Below are 17,299 nucleotides of genomic sequence, written 5' to 3'. Positions count from 1 at the left end.
TCAGCTCGGAAGCCAAGCATTTGACTTCTTTGTCAGAGGTAGAAAAGAAAAGACTCCAGTCAGATATTTCCTGCGGCTGAATGCAGTTAGTTTCACATAGTCCACAGTTACATAATGAATCACTATCAGAATCAAGAAGGAAATGTACATTTTAAGCAACTTTCCAGTAAAGGATAAAGACATTCAGACAAAACAAAGAATACTTTTGCTAAAAATATCAACTATAAGACTCTCCAATCTCTTTTGATCCTTTATGTGTTCATGTATATATTTTTTAAATCACAAATTATTTCACATAAATATTTCCATGTATCTACTTGGTTATGTAATTCCACTTCCAACGATAAAATGTCCACTGCATCAACACACCACAGTTCATAAAAGAAAAGGAAAAAGTAGATACATGGAAGTGCTATGACGTCAAAGAAGGAAAGAATGTGAGATCTGAGTGGAGAAGAATTCTGTTAGTCAACAAGTTAAGACCTTCCATGCAATCATACCTCCAAAAAGTCAGAAAATAAATGAGCTATCAACCACTGGACAGATCACATATCTCACTACACTGGTAATACACTCCAAATCATACCCTAATTCTACCTTAGTCATGTTTCCTCTTGTTACCAATTAGTACTACAGCCTCAATAACAAAGGCCCCACTGCTACATGGCACTACATAAAGCAAGACACCCAGATACCATCCTCTGCATCTTTTTTTTAGTTCTACCACTTTATTGCTACCAACCCATCTCCCTCCACCCTCGTGCACACATGCTCAGGCATGCAACCCCATGGACTGCAGCCTGCCAGGCTCCTCTGTCCACGGACTTTTCCAGGCAAGAACACTGGAGTGGGTTGCCATTTCCTTCTCCACATCCTCTGCATCTTATAGCCATAAAACTAAGAAGAGAAAGAAAGGAATATGAAACAGGAAGTGACCAAGGCTACAATTCACAAAGATGACACCACAGTGTATCTTTGGGCCTATTAGTGAAGAAGGCTGAAGCTATGGTTTTTAGGTCACAGTTTTCTAGTTCTATCTACATTTCTGGTTAGTCAAGAATTAGTTTTCTTTCCCATCCTAAAATCATGCCCCTGCTACTAAATAGTGGTTGTTTGCCTCACAGAGAGTTAGATACATCTCAGCAGCATTCCCAGGCAGATAAAAAACGCAGATTAATAAGGCTGAGGCAGTTGCAGAGATGGCTCTTCACTTTAGTAAGAACTCTTATCTCTTCATACAGGCAGAGCTCAGCTGGTGATCCAGCTCTCTCTGGTATGGCAGCCAGATGTCTATCTAGATCAGTAACAAACTATAGCTAGGACTTAAAACTTAAGTGATTGCATTTGGACCAGTGCAAAAAAACCTCATCACTTCTTTTTTTCTTCTGTGCTAGGTGTGCATATTTACATGTTTATGGTAAAGAATAAGGAAGCAATTTATCCTAGTAAAAGTGGTTTGAAGGCTGTCTGGTCTTATAGCTTCATCACAAAGTACTATCTGACCTTGTACAAGTTATTTAACCTCTTTGAGCCTTAATTTTCTCCTCTGTATTGTAAAATGAAGATAACATTATACATCCCTCAGGGGATTTCTAGGCTAAATAAAATAATATCTGTAAACTACTTCTGCACAGTATGTAAGAGCTCAGTTAGCTTTAGTTATTGTTATTCTGCTGTTATTAGACATGAATAAAGTTAAGCCGTTTTCTTTGCTTTTGTTCTCTCCCATTCCCCCCATATGATCTCCACATAATCCCTGTAAATTATATAAACACAATATCTCCTCTAAGTTGTAGATGTATATATGCATTCATATGATGTCGGCCTGCACTAACTGATGTTAACTCTGAACATTATTCTATAGAGCCTACCCTAGGTTAGTGTTCATTTTTACCATTAAGTCATCTCAGTTCAACAAGTAAGGAAATTAAATAAGTGCTGAGGCCAAGAATGAGTCTCATATGTAGCCAAATCTAAAAGGTAAAGTGTTAGTATCTCTATGAAAAGAGATCTTACCTAATACCATGAAGTTAACATTCTAAGTGACAGGAAACTTGAATCCCAGAACTAAAGAAATCAGGTCACTCCATTTCTCCCATATTTTATCAACCTAAAATGTCCATGGGAATTCCCTAGTGGTCCAGTCGTTAGGACTCCACGCTTTCACTGCCAAAGACACAGGTTCAATCCCTGGTCAGGGAATTAACATCCTGCAAACCTGGAGGCACGGCCAAAATAAATAAATACTAGTAATAAGAAATAAAATTTCCAAACCAGGACAAGCAGGAAATGTCTCTATCAAAAAAAAATTAAGTTGTTTCTAATGGTTATTGGTGCCCTTAAGATTTATGGTGGTGGTGGTTTAGTCACTAAGTCGGGTCCAGTTCTTTGCAACTCCATGGACTGTATGTAGCCTGACAGGCTCCTTTGTCCATGGGATTTTTCAGGCAAGAATACTGGAGTGGGTTGCCATTTTCTTCTTCGAGGGATCTTCCTGACCCAAGGATCAAACCCAGGTCTCCAGCATTGCAGGTAGATTCTTTATCGACTAAGCCACCAGGGAAGCCTTAAGATTTATATTTCTTAAAAAAAAAAAAAAAAAAGATTTATACTTCTTGGGAATTCCCTGGCAGTCCAGTGTTAGGACTTGGAGCTATCATTGCTAGGGCCAGGGTTCAATTCCTGGTCGGGAAACTAAGACTCTGCAAGCCATGCATCATGATCCCCCCACCCCCACACACAATTTATACCTCTCAACTAGTATTTAGCAGAAGGAAGTCAAGATAGCCCAAACAAAGCTAACAAGTAAATCTGTTTATTTTTGACATCCTCATAAGTTGCCATGTCTCCTTTGCTCAGGGGCCATTCCTCCTAAGCCAGTTCTCATCTGCTCAGCTGTGTCTTTGTGACTCTTTGTGGCCCCATGAACTGTAGCTGGCTGGGCTCCTCTGTCCATGGGATTTTCCAGGCAGGAATACTGGAGTGGGTTGCCATTTCCTACTCCAGGGGATCTCCCTGACCCAGGAATTGAACCCACATCTCTTACATCTCCTGTACTGGCAGGTGAGTTCTTTACCACTAGCACTGCCAGGGAAGCCAGTTCTCATCTACTAACCCCTAACCCAAATAAAAACATCTATTACCTTATGTGGGCTTCCCTTCTGGCTCAGCTGGTAAAAGAATCTGCCTGCAATGTGCAAGACCTGGGTTTGATTCCTGGGTTAGGAAGATCCCCTGGAGAAGGGAAAGGCTACCCACTCCAGTATTCTGGCCTGGAGAATTCCATGGACTGTATAGTCCATGGGGTCACAAAGAGTTGGACATGACTTAGTGACTTTCACTTTCACTTTATTACTTTATGTAGACAATATTACAGCTGTGTTTGTTAAACTAAGTGCGATTCACAGTTCCCATATTTTTAAAATAATATTTACTTACATGAATCTTTAATTAATTTAAAAGTATAGAAGTTAATTTACACTGATTTTTTTCAATCAAATATAAGGCTGCCAATGGGAGAGGAGAGATTTTATTGTTCTCAGCTTCAACAAATGAAAAGGAATCATAGGCTTTACTTCCTCTCACCTTGCCCAACCCTAATACTTTGACTCCCCAAACAGCATTCATCCAGTTCTTAGTCCCAATATGTAGAACCAGTAAATATGTCACCAGGCAAGCCAAGTCTTGAACATCAGAGAGGCTCCCAGTACAGCTGACCACGTAAATCTCCCTAGATTTGATTCTTGTACTTTGAGAGAGACCTCAGAGCTATGACCTCACATGGCTTAATTTTCTCTCCTCCTGTTTCCCAGCTATTCCCAGTTATATATCTGCTCACGACTTTAAAAAAATCAGAGGAAGGCATGATTCTATATGAGATTCTGGGCTTAGATGGTAAAGAGTCTGCCTACAATGCAGATGACCTGGGTTCGATCCCTGGGTTGGGAAGATAACCTGAAGAAGGGAATGGCTACCCACTCTAATATTCTTGCTGGAGAATTCCATGGACAGAGGAGCCTGGCTGGCTACAATCCATGGGGTTCGAAAGAGTCGGACAGGACTGAGTGACTAACACTTTCACATGAAGACAGTAAAAAGATCAGTAATTAGCAGAGTCTGGGGTTGGGTAGCAGATCAATAGGTGGAATAACTGGGGATTTTTAGGGCAGTGAAACTATTCTATTTGACACAGTAATGGAGGATACACATTATTATATATTTGTCAAAATCTACAGAAGGTACAACACAAGAGTGAACCCTAATGTAAACTTTGAACTTTAGTTAAAAAATAATGTATCAATACTGGCTCATTAGTTGTAACAAATCTACCCCACTAATACAAGATGTGAAAGTTAGAGGTGGAACAAGCTAGGGGTATATGCGAATTCTCCTTACTCTCTTCTTAATTTTTCTGTAAATATAAAACTGCTCTTAAAAAACAAGGCCTATTTATTTTTCTTAATTAGAGGAAACACTGGCTAATAATCCCCGTCAGGTACAATGGCTAATAAGAGCCAAGATAAGCAGTGAAAGAGGAAGGCAAAAAAGCAAAAAAATTAAGATTATAGGTCTTGATTTCAAACTGGAGAGGACAATAACTAAAGACAAGGAAAGAGACTTGAGAAAGACAACACTCGCAGTACTTTTATAGTGACTGATGTGCAAAACACTAAAGCCAATGTTATCTCCCTCAGAGAGAGAGAGAAGAGAAGCCAAGCTTATACGGGGACTGAGATACTCAGCAGAAAAACCACCACCATTAAGCCTCTGGCATACTTATGAGTGTCACCCTGATGCCTCTCCCAGTGGCTAAGAAATCAGAGCTTGTCATTGTAACCGAGTCTGCAACCTGTGCTAGTGCCAATCTTTACAGTAGACTGAGGTATTTTTCAGGAAAAATCAAGGGGTAATTGACCAGTATAGAAAGAGGATCTGACCCTTGGGAGGAGAAAAGAGGTGTTCCTTTTGCCATTGGATGATTCTCTCCAGAATAACATAAATGGCTCTCAGAGAGATTATGTATTTGATAAGCAGAGCTACAACACTGACAGCCAATCTGCTGAATGCCTCACAGAGTACTCAGCTTTCTACAATGACTCAAAGTACACAGCAAAGCTGCAGATTTATTCTGCTGACTTTCCTTGCAGAACTCCTTAAGTTTTTCAAAGGCAAAAAAGAAAGAACTCTCTCCTTCCAATCCAAGGAACTGCAAATTTCACCTGGGATCTAAAGACAGAACCATGTGTGTTCCAATTCTGACATCATCGATGGGAACAACAAGATTTAAAAGTTGGAATGAAAAAAAAAAAAAGTTGGAATGATGGTTGGCAATTTTAGTCTTTAGAGCAGAAGTTGGTTCAGCTCTTCAATCTGCCAGCAGAATCGGCAGCCACACAGGGCACATGGTGTGCCAGACTGGGAATGGGCTAATTTCACAAAATTCATTCTCATTCTCTCTGTACTTTCACATGACAATTGCAAATAGTCCAGATTCTTACCAAAGCACAATCTTAGGCAGCATGTTTCACTGCACAAAGAACCTTCGAAGTAAAAACACAAAAAAGAGATAAATCCCCAAACTTCCATGATCCATGATGCTTTCCTTCTTGAAATCCTTTCCTTAACCTGCTAATCTTATGTGAAGACTTAAAAAGCAAAATCTATCTACAATAAACTATTAATAGCAGCATTTCTCCCTCACAATTTGTATGTCACTTCTTGGAGATGGGATTTTTAAAAGAGAAAAGCTTTCTATACATCCTAACTGGAATGTAACAGCCATGTGCGATAATTTATAGGAATTCTCTCTATGGTTAAATAGACAAAAGAAAATAAAGCTGAAGAGTTAAAAGATACCCAACTTTTAAAAAAGCTTTTTAATGTTACCTTATGGTAAGACAAGATTAAAAACATTAATGTTTAGAGGTACTCAGTTTTATTTTGGTTTTTAAAAACATGTATTACTGTACTGAGCAAGTACCCCAGAATAGATACTGGAGGAAAGGGACCAGTATAACAAGATATAGAATAGAAAATTATAAGCAAGCTACACCAGAATAATATTTTTCCCCCAACAAAACACATAACCCTTTTTAGAAAAATGAAGAGGACAGAAATTAAAATGTTTTGCTTTATAAATAATACGGACAAACAACATATGCCTTAAATTCTAGACATAACCCAAAGTCTAAAATTTTAGCTAAATGCTAAGCATTTACTAACACTTGCAACTATAACCCTTTCAAAGGGATTTATCATTTAGTTATAAAGACAATTAAGACTGAAACCTGGCCATGACCAAACTTCAGCTGAAGAGGCATTTCTTGTATTATAAAGTCCAGTTTAAAAGGGGCATTTTGTTTCATTTACGTCACCAGCATAAGGTTAAAAAGCTTAAGTTTGCCCAGTTACACCCTTTGAGCAGAACACTGAAGTTCTCTTTCTTCTCCTATGAAAAAGCATTCAGAGAACATCTCTTGCACCTTGTTCATAATGCACAATTTATCAGCATTTTGTTTCCTTTCTAAATGGCTGGGAGGGAAGAAGAGCTTCACAGCCACTGTGCGTGGTTAGTAATGGCGCTTTTACTTGTCATTGTACAAAGCCTGTTAAATATTTACAACACAGACAGCAATATCTAGTCCTAAACACCCAGTTGTGAGTTTGAATTTTTTTAGAAATAAATCTATGACAAGTTTTCTCCAGCAAAACGCCAGAAGACTCTCCTAACAGCTTCAAGAGACCCAGCGGGTCCAGAGGAGCAGTTATGGGCCATCTGGTGATTACTTATTATTATTTATACAGCACTGTAGATGTACACACAGATGTGTTATGAATCCACATACAGGGTAGGCCTTAACAAGGGCTTCAGACAAAATGCGACTGCTGAGCAAGTCAATCTGCATTAAAGAAACATGCTAACCAGACAGAGGGAGCACACTGACTGTTCTTCAATCTGCCTCATTAGCTGGAAGAGTATTTGATAAAAGAATGAAGAATTCTATATAATGCTGACAATATCTTGTAAGTTAACAACCTAGCAATATGTATATGTTTTGCAGGGGTGGCAAAAGAGGGATGAATGAAGGACAGACTCTCAGATCTGGAAGGCAGTATATAAACTCAGCAGTTTGTAAAAAAAGGGACTAGGAAAGAGCCCCTTCTCCTGACTAAGGATGAACTGAGATGCAAAGATAGAGGATTTTTTTCCCACCAGAAAAATTCAGAGAACAGTTTCTGGGCTCCCATTCCAAATATTAAGTCATATCCAAGGAAAAACAAGAGTGAGTAACTGAAAATTTTCACCTTAATTTCTTGAATATAGCTTCAATTAGATTCATACAACATTCTCTCTTTGTGGTACATTGGAACAGGGATGCTTTTAACCTACTATGCTCTTAGTAACATAATAACAAATATAACACAAAAAACTAAAATAACAAACCACTTGTTTCTAAGGGCAAGTGTCAAGAGTGCCAGATCTGACATGAAAAAACTAGGGTTTAATTTCTTGCTCTTAACATGTCTACATTTTTTTCATCCCAGTCCCAGTTTTTTTCTTTACTATGTGTAACAGTGGTCTACTTCTATTACAAGATTACATAAAACTGCAGCATTCTCAGAGTGGACTGAAAGCTATTACAAAATCAACATATTATTACAAAAAACAAGGTTAGCATTTGGCCTAATTGTGTATAATGCAGTGTATTTTCAGCAGCCTGACAGCATGCAGGCACTCTTACCAGATGGGAACTGGATGAATTATTGAAGGAAATATGAATTATTAAATAAAAATTTGAATTTTTTTAAACTCTTGGCAGGGGGTGAGAAAAAAAGGCTTATTTGTTTGCCTTAAACTGTCCTCACCTGTCGAAGCATGTAAAGATAGCACATATCACCACAAATGGTATTTATGTACTAGAGCCATTTTTTCCTATATTATTCTCTAATTTAAGATGCTCCCCTAACATGAAGAATTAGTAAACAGCACCAGTCACTCTTCCCTGCTTTTCTTTTGTGCCAATGCCAGTTAATAGGAAAACTTGCCAGAGGGACAGAATTAAAAACCCAGAGTCCCACAGCACCAGTAGGGCCCACTTAATGGGAGGGCTGGGATAGCAGGAATGATCTCTATAGATGTGGGTTATACAGGCAATAAAATATACACCTTTGTAGCATGCCAGCATTTAACCAATCATAGAAGCTATTTGTTGCCTCATATATTACAAAGCAATAGAGATTTAAAGGATAATGTTCATGGAGGCAGAGGATACAAGGTAATAAACAGCACTGGAGGTTGGTTAAATGCCAAGTGAAGCCAGGACTACAGCACCATAAACATTATTCCTATTATATGACAAGATAAGGAGGTAAAGAAGCAGCCCTCCATCCCACCACAACTAGGGCTCTACTGCTACCCTTGGCCTCAGAAAGGGAAAGCAAGCCCTGGAGGTCCATGAGCTAGTTATACATTTCATGTTTCAGAGAGATATGAGCAGACTCTCAACCTGTACCTAAGTGTTCTCTGGGAGAAGAGAAGATCTGGTAGTAGATACCCTTGGGGGGTGGGGTGGGGAATACAGCCCTTCAGGGACACAATGGACAGAGAAACAATCAAAGGATTTTTCCTTAAAAGGACAAAGTTAATACTGAGTGGTTATGATAGAAACCTTTCTCAATGGCTAATAATGGGATGATACTAATTATTCATTAATAGCATCTTCTCAGAGGAGCTGTGTTCCCGTTCTTAAGGAAATAGACATTCTAAGTAAAAAGCTTATATAACCAGCTTCTGCTCAAAGACTTGATTACGGTAACCGGAAAGGCTACTTAAATCTGCATAATTTGTACTGTGTCATGTGCCTGAGAGGGAGGTATAGGAATACAGAAATTGTTGACATTTGGTAAAAAAATTGGACTAGGAACTCCCTGGCGTCCAGTGGTTAGGACTCCATGCTTTCAGTGCCAAGAGCCCAAGTCCAATCTCTGGTTGGGGAACTAAAATCCCGCAGGCATGGGGGGGGGGGGGAAAATTGTGGACAGAAAGTATCCAAAAGGTTAGGTTATCTAACCGTATCCACACCAAGTAACACCTCAAATTCAAGATTACTGACACAGACACAGTAGTAATTTTTCCTGCTTCCACATGCAGTAAGAACAATTTTATAATCCACTTTCAAGTAAAAGTGTCCCTCAAAGCTTTAAAAACTTATAAGACTTCCTAGATTCAACATCAAACTGTATTCCTATTATTTTAATAATACAGAGGCAAAGCTATTTACAGTTACAGAATTTTAAAGTAGATGCTATCTTATAAACATTTTAAAACCCATAACACCTCAAATTCAACCAGCCCTTTACCACATAGTAGCATCTGGGGCTCTGTTGCCTTAACAACACTAACCCATTCTCTAAAGGCAGTTCTACTAACTATAACTGCTACCACATTCCATAGAGAGAAATTAGCAGGGATATTACTTTCCCCAAGTTCCTCTTCATGAGGGTGATGAGGCCTCAGGGGAAACAGAGACTCTACAGGAGAAGAGGAATCAGAGAGCTCAGAAAACCCTATCACCTGTCTTTTCAGATAAGAATGCAAAGAACACAACCTTCAGCAACCATCTTTTTTTAAAAAGTACATGTAGCGTATTTAGAACTCAGCTGTGTCACATCAGACTTACTGTTGGGAAGTGGATCATGAACAGAATCCAAAAATAACAGCCATTAAAGACCTAGCAACCAAAACATGTTTACGTATCCATTGAAGGCCCGCTGGTTTTGATTATATGGTGGACAGCATAATCCGCTAGTCTATTTTAGGTGAATTTTCCTTTCACCTCCCCTTAATATTAAAGTGTAAGATGATTTCTGAGTTTAGGGGTACACAGGGCAAAACCTGGGCAGAGAACAGATATTTAAATAATTACAGGATTCCTACAGGTTTTGTTTTATGCATAAATCTCTTGAATTATAATTTACTTTCATTTCTGCTTCCTCTAACTGGTAGAAGTCACTGATTTTTGAGGTTTCTATGGTTGCTGAGTTCTAAACATGCCTTGTGAAAATTACCATGGTCCTTATTACCTCTCCTGGGACTTATATAACCTTTTTATTATTCTTCCATTTCTGGAGTAACGACTTTGAATCAATGACGATCGATTATAAATGGGCTTGAAGGCCTCAAGGTGGCTCCAGAATGAAACCATTTTCAAGGTATATGAGGAAGCTGGAACAACAAGCCAAGGGTAGTTCACTTTACCAAATTTATCTTCTCTGCCAGATTTTCACTATTTTCTATAACATAAAGCAATCACAGTAAATCTTACAGAGACCTCTCTAGAGTTATTTGTTACTAGATATTGGGGGAAACTTGAAAGGAGACTAAACATAACTAAAGAACTACAGTCTCACATGACTAAGTTTTGACATGCAAAGGAGGTAAAGGATGAATCACGCTACCCCAAAGTCTTAAGTTACAGCTTTTTATCCTTTTTTTCTATGAAACAAGTAACTTGAATCCAAAAGAAGGTAGCAATCTCCCTCAGTTTGACATTCACTGAGGGGGGAAAAAAGACTTCAGAATCTATGCCAGAGGTTACAGGAATCCTAATAACCCAAACACCAACAAACAATTCAGAAATGGGAAGGAGGAGTAAGAGAAGGAAAAGGCTTATGGAAAACAGAACCCGACAACACAAGAAAGAACTAAAGAGTCTGTTTTCCTACCTCTAGTTCAAAAATAATGCAAAACAAAAACTAAACCCTTCTGGGATCTCACAAATTTCAGTGAAAACTACGTTTTTCTGATGAGACAGCCTGAAGAAATCCTATTGATATATTTTCTTTCTTAGAGAGTTTAAGAGATGCTTTTCCTATGTATTCCTTTATTTTTATCTTCCATTTTTACTTATTTAAGTCCTTGTCTGGGTAGTCTAAGCATACAACATCTAAGTGGGCACTGAGCAGCTTAAACAGTTCATGAAGAAAAATAATCTTTTCATCAAAAGTGCAGACTTTTAAAGTAAGTGAGATAAGTATTGTAAAAAAAGGTACCAGGTATCAATTATGGGAGTCACAGTAAGTACAATTATCAACAAATTCACACACAAAAATTTGGATAAATCAGACTCAGGTGTGTACTTCAATAAGCCATCTGAAAAGTGAAATAAATTTACTTCTCCAAGTGGTTTCTATTGAAAAAAAATTATATACATATATAAACCTTACAATGATAAATACTCAGAATATATTGGTTTTTCTTAGTCTTTTATGAAATGTTTAGCATTTATTCGAATCTGGAATCGCCCTTCTGACTATTTCTTGTTACCAACCCACCCCGTCCCCCTCTCAAATTCTAATTCTTAGGAATCTCTGGAACTTACTATTTTCTTTTTATACTTCTCTAAGTATTTACAATGTTTAATAGAACTGGTCTGCAATCTCACATACTACCTGTAAGTGTCACTGGACAATCACATGACCTATTCCTGTGTATGTGTGTTAGTCGCTCAGTCGTGTCTGACTCTGCAACCCTGTGAACTGTAGACCACCAGGCTCCTCTGTCCGTGGAATTCTCCGGACAAGAATACTGGAGTGGGTTGCCATTTCCTTCTTCAGGGGATCTTCCTGACCCAGGGATTGAACCTAGGTCTCCTGCATTGCAGGCAGATTCTTTACAATCTGAGCTATCAGGAAACTCTGGACATATTCCTAATGGAACAGAAATTCAACCCTTCAGGCTCCAGAAAATCAACTCATGAGGGAAATAAAACTTTCTTGATAAGACTTTCTTTGTATTCCTTTCTTCATCCTTTATGGAACATGGCAGAAGGGGAGGGTCCAGGAGTAAGAGTTAAGAAGGTATTGAATAAAAAATGAAAAAAAAAAAAAAAAGGCAGTTTCAGCAAAATTATTTAAAAAGTACATGATGAAAAACTATTTGATAAATAATGATATCCATATAAACCATGACATGGCAGCTAACACACAGGAGGTATCTAACAGCATCAGACAGGGAAAATGGCTGAGAAACCCTGTGTTTATATATTGCTGTGAGAGCTTTGGGTTCTATGTTGGATTTGTCTTTCCTGGACAGGTATTTGCCTTAGCTGCTAACAATGATTTTCTGGGTCAACAATCAAAAGAAACTTCTTTTTTTCTTATTTACAAAATCCAAAATAGGCTCTGCCAAATAGAGGTTCACAATGAATGGGTGCATTTTCAGCTACTTATCCAAATATATTGAACAGACTTTTATATTCATGAAGGCTGAAGAGAAGATATTTCTAAACTTGCTTTGTATTTATACAAACAGCTTCAGAAAGGGTGCAAGAGCAACATGTATTCCTAAACACAGTGTGCTGGGAGACAAACACCAGTAGAAGAACAATATGAAAGAGAGCAAGGCAGATTTCATTACAGTAGAGTGCCTACACTTCCTCATAACTTGGATTTACACACTGCAAATCCTCTGATCTGATTACCTCCAGTGATCACGTAAAACACCGGCTTTAAACTCTTTGCCTTAGTGATAAAACAGCCACTTTGATTCACAACGAGACATTCACAATAAAGTATATTGTAAACGTACCTGTCCACAGCCCGGGGCATTGCACACAAACGGTCTGTCGTCTCCCATATTTCATAGAGCAGAGCGGAGCTGAGGAGGGGGAGGTAGGGGGAAAAGTTATGTTAAATACGCTGGAGTTTAAAAAAAAAAAAGTGCTTCAAAAATATCAAGCTCAGAAACAGGTGTTCCAAGAATGCTGTCTATCAAAGCTGTAAACACAGGCTACTTTGGGGAGACCCATTAGACAGGTGGCATATGATCTACTGTGCCTCAATTTAAACTTTTAATTAGAAAAATGTAGACCTGAAGAGTCAAGGAATTTCAAACCTTTTGCTAGATTTTCCCTCTTTCTGCTATAGAATATAACACACTTCTCCAGTCTGCTGAATTACAACCAGTGTAGTTCCCTACATCAATAAATCCACTGAACGCTTGATGCGGAAGCCATATTTCTGAACTAGAGAAGACCAAAATTTGTCATTTAATTAATTAAGGGATTATAGGAGGGGTGCTCCATTTTACAGGGCCATAATCTGGCTCCCTGGTGTATAAACTATGAGACTGCTGGCAAGGGCCGTTTATCCCAGATTATTGCCAAAGAAAACAAAGCACCCATCCTATTGGGCTACATGGGAAATGATTTTCATTAATAAAAAAAATAAAAATAAAACCTTTCTCTCCCTACGGGGAGCCTCCTTCTCCCCCCACCAATCATCTGTGGCAAATGGAGAAATATCGGTGCCCTTCCCCCCTGATTCTATTTATGGCTAGGTTTTTAAAAGCAGCAATAAAACAAATGTCGACTCTTTGGGGGTTTACTGGGTGAATATGTTCCGGCTGTTTGTGCTGCTCTCGGCCAGAGTTCTTGGACTGCTCTGTTGCAGCCAACAGATGTGAGCTGCTGCAGGGGATAAAAGAAATGGCACTAAAAGGCATCACCATCCATCCTCTGTTTCTCTGAAGAATTAACAGGGTTTATACTGTTGCTGTTTTTTAATTATTGAAGCTAAACTCTTGAAATGTTGATCAAAATTCTTTGTTAAAGAACAGTAATTCCAAATGAATGTGTTGGGGGAAATTTCTCACATCCTAACTAGGAATAAAAATAGAGATGGAGATGGATAGATTAGAAATACAAATCATAGTAAAAATATCCCTGAAAGATATACCGTATTTTGAAGGAGTAAAAGAGAAAAAAGGGAGGGTCACAAAAATAGTCTTTTAAAATAAAACCCCTAAAGGACATTTTCAAACATCCTTCTACGAGAGAGAAAGCTATATGAAAGAACAAGAACAAGGGAAGATGAAAAAGGAAGAACTACAATCTGAATGTGCCTAGAAATGATTTCAGAACTGTAGCCAAATTCTGAATTTTTATCTTGAAGATAAACCAAAATGTCAGGTTAACCTCAGTCAGGTCTACATCAAAATAAAATATTAAAGTGCTAGATGGAATCTGGCAATCAGAAACTTAAAAACATTCTTAAAACTCAGATGGGAGTGGAAACATCTCTCCTACTCTGTTAAGACTCACTCTGGGGTTGGAAGCCCGTATTTCTGGTAGTCTGATCAGTAATTCCACAACTAATCGGTGTTTAAAATTGTGGGGTGCCCCATAAAATAGAAAGGGCTTCTTAGTAATCCTTCAGTGTGATAGGAACAGAGTCTAACTATGAAGGAAACTGATGCTGCAGCACTGCTGTAATGGAAAAGAGCCTGTATGTACATAGGTATACACAGATTTATATCACATTTAGCCAGGATAAATTGCTTCAATAAATTCTGTTCCTGGGAGAGGCCAGTTCAAGCTGATGACTGGGTACTGGGAAAATGAGAGCTTTATTCTTCACATAGCCCCAGGATAAGGGGGTTTTCTGGTTTGTTTGTTTATTTTAAATACATGATGATTTTTTAGCACTTTCTACAACTACATCATAGTGCAAAAAATAAATACAAATATCAATATATAACAGTAAATACATCCAAAGACCAACGCCGCTATGAACATTTCTGGAAAGCAACTGATCTCCGGAAAAATTCCTAACAACTGCTGTGCTAGAGATAATTCTACTTCCTAGTCCCAGAACCTGCTTTCCTAATATAATCACTAAATGAGAATTTTATTCCAACAAGATCCTCTAACATATTTTTAACCGGGAAGCAAACTACAAGGTCTAGAATAGATATAACATAAAGAACCAGGCAGGATTCCTAATTTTTTACCTCGGTTGTGTTTTTGGAGGCTAAGTTTTCTCAGTTTTCTACCGATTTAGAGGGTAAAAAGGGTCTTGGCTGAGGAATGGGACAGTACTGGAATGGTTTTCCTCAAACCACAGAATTCAAAATTTTTTATTTTGCACAGTCACATCACAATACATGGTTTTCAAATTTTATTTCATGGCTCCCTTACTAAGAAATAGAGATGAAAAACTATGATTTTCTAAAAGTGGGGGAAAGGGCAAAATAAGTTTGGGGGAAAAGCATTAAAATGTAACAGAAGCAAGCATTCTCATGCCTCTTATATACTAAAGTTTGACAGTCACTAACTAGGATTTCCTGCTTCCTTCCCATTTTGTTGGCTTTGGTTTTGCCATTTTCACCAAAGGGAGACCACAATGGGAGGAAGAAGGCCTTCTCTCTTAAATACCTACAATTCTCCTCCTTCTTTTTTGGCTGTAACACAACACATGGGATCTTAGTTCCCTGACCAGGGATCGAACCAACGCCACCTACACTGGAAGCATGGAGTCTAACCACTGGACTGCCAGGGAAATCCCCCTACAATTCATTCCCTCAGTCTCTTGCCTTCTTTCATATCCATCATTCTTGCTTTTAGCTTTAAACTGATGTCTCTTAAAAATGAAATATTTAACTACGATAATGATCTGTCTCCCCACTTAAAAAAGAATTTCCAGTTAGCATCCTTTAAAAAATTTCTGTTTCATTCCCAATCTGTTGTATCAACTGCTGGACATAAAGAATGCCATTGCTTATTCCTCTTTGATACTTAAATCTCTAATTATGAAAGGTCAAACTGATGCCTTCTCAAAAAACAAATAGCAACACATTTCTGTAGTACAAAGACTGAGACAAAAGGTGAAATCTTGAATGATGATGCTGTCATTCACTAGAATTTAACTCACAGCCCATCTGTAACTGTACTGCTTGACAAGTAGATCATGTGTCCAGACATGGCACCCAAGTCTGTGGTCTGTTTCTCAATCTATTCTTCAGGATGAAACTCAAGCATTTTACAGAACTAAGCAATAAATAACAGCCAGAGGATACACATATTTAGAAACATTTCCAAGGAAAAGTGAAATGCTCTCAATAGAGATCTCAAAACAGGAAAACAAAGATGCAAAAAAGGGCTGTCCTAGGGGCCAAGAAAAAGGCTCACACACTCAGATTCACCAGAATGCACGAATAATAAAAACTGGTATTCACTTAAAAGAGAGAAAGTTATTTGAATGCTGACAGAGAAAAAAGTGAAGAAAATCCTAGGTTTAGAGAATGATTTTTAATGACTGGGGTTATTTAATAGAATCTTTCTTATATAATTTTGTCAGAGCCATAAATATGTCCTAAAATGTATATAAAATGTATATACACACAAACACAAAAAAATGTATATACATAAGTATATATATGTATATCTATCCTTTTTTTAAATAGAATGAGGATGGAGTCTGTCACTGAGGTCTAGAAAGTCAGTTATCTGGAACTGGTTGTAATATGATCATTTCTTTAGTAACCAACTGATGTTAATAAGATGACCCAACTTTAGGTAAGGAATAAAAGCCATGTACAAACACACCCAAGGGCCTGTTTTAGGTTCCTAATAACAAAAAGCAGATATTGCTAAGTACAAAAAAATGAGAAGGGCATATACACCATAAACATCAAAGATTCATGAAAATCTAGAAGGGGTTCAGACTAACTACCATGCATTCATTCAAAAACATTACTAAGAAACTACTAAGTGCCAGGCAAAGTAGACATAAAAATAAAGGCAACAGTCTTTTGAGAAAAAAGAATCTTTCATCTGTGTGAAAAAAAAAACCCAAAACTAGACAGTAGTTAAAGCAGTAAAAAACAGATTTTATTTAGGAGTATTGCAACAGAAGCTAAGACACTTCAGTACATAACTGGGCTCAGTTTTGAATACACCATCAGTGACTGGGAATTTATAGCCAAGGTATAGGGTGGGGGCCAGTGACTAGAAAATTACCAAGAGGAAACACAAGGGATAAGGAAGAGTCTGGTTAAACTAACCGAGCAAGATTCTTCCTGAAGACAGGCCAGGGTGATCAGACATCACCTGAGGGATGGTAGAGGATGAAGAATCTAATCAGATATGAGCGTGAACAGATATTAAGGGGGAGGGGGTTCTTGCTAAACTGACTTAGCAAGGTTCTTGCTAAAATTCAATTTTACAAGGGAGATGGGCCTAAAAGAAGGTTCAGGAGCCTGACTAAAGTTTGGCCAAGCAAAGAATCCTATTATCTAGCATGAAACATGCCAAGTTAAGATAAGAATGATGGTTTAATTTACAAGTTCAATTAGTCATAGGTTGATCAGTGTACATATTAGATCTCTTATTATTTCTCCTATTCCTTAAGATCATTTATCAAATTATTTTGCTAGCAATTCCAAAGTATACATGAGCACAAAAGAGATGGTTAGGTCTTGGTAAAATATTTGAGAAAGCGATGGATGAAACTAATAACT

At 37.9% G+C, this 17,299-nt stretch overlaps 1 protein-coding gene across 9 annotated transcripts in view; it reads right to left on the bottom strand.

The window, feature by feature from the left end:
- Nucleotides 1-17,299, bottom strand: part of LOC136167083 (cyclic AMP-dependent transcription factor ATF-7) — a 92,639-nt gene that overhangs the window by 64,597 nt on the left and 10,743 nt on the right. For 7 of the 9 annotated variants that reach the window (XM_065934278.1, XM_065934274.1, XM_065934279.1 and 4 more), the window contains exon 2: nt 12,590-12,658. The exons of the other annotated variants lie outside the window; for them this stretch is intronic. In XM_065934278.1, the coding sequence (XP_065790350.1) occupies nt 12,590-12,644 (55 nt within the window). In that variant the 5' untranslated portion in view covers nt 12,645-12,658. The remainder of the gene's footprint in view (nt 1-12,589; nt 12,659-17,299) is intronic. 9 annotated transcript variants of the gene reach the window in all.

The sequence above is a fragment of the Muntiacus reevesi genome, chromosome 4 (genome assembly GCF_963930625.1).
Source record: "Muntiacus reevesi chromosome 4, mMunRee1.1, whole genome shotgun sequence".
Classification (NCBI taxonomy): domain Eukaryota; kingdom Metazoa; phylum Chordata; class Mammalia; order Artiodactyla; family Cervidae; genus Muntiacus; species Muntiacus reevesi.
The sequence above is the reverse complement of the archived record's forward strand: the minus strand, read 5'-3'. Positions and strand labels throughout refer to the sequence as shown.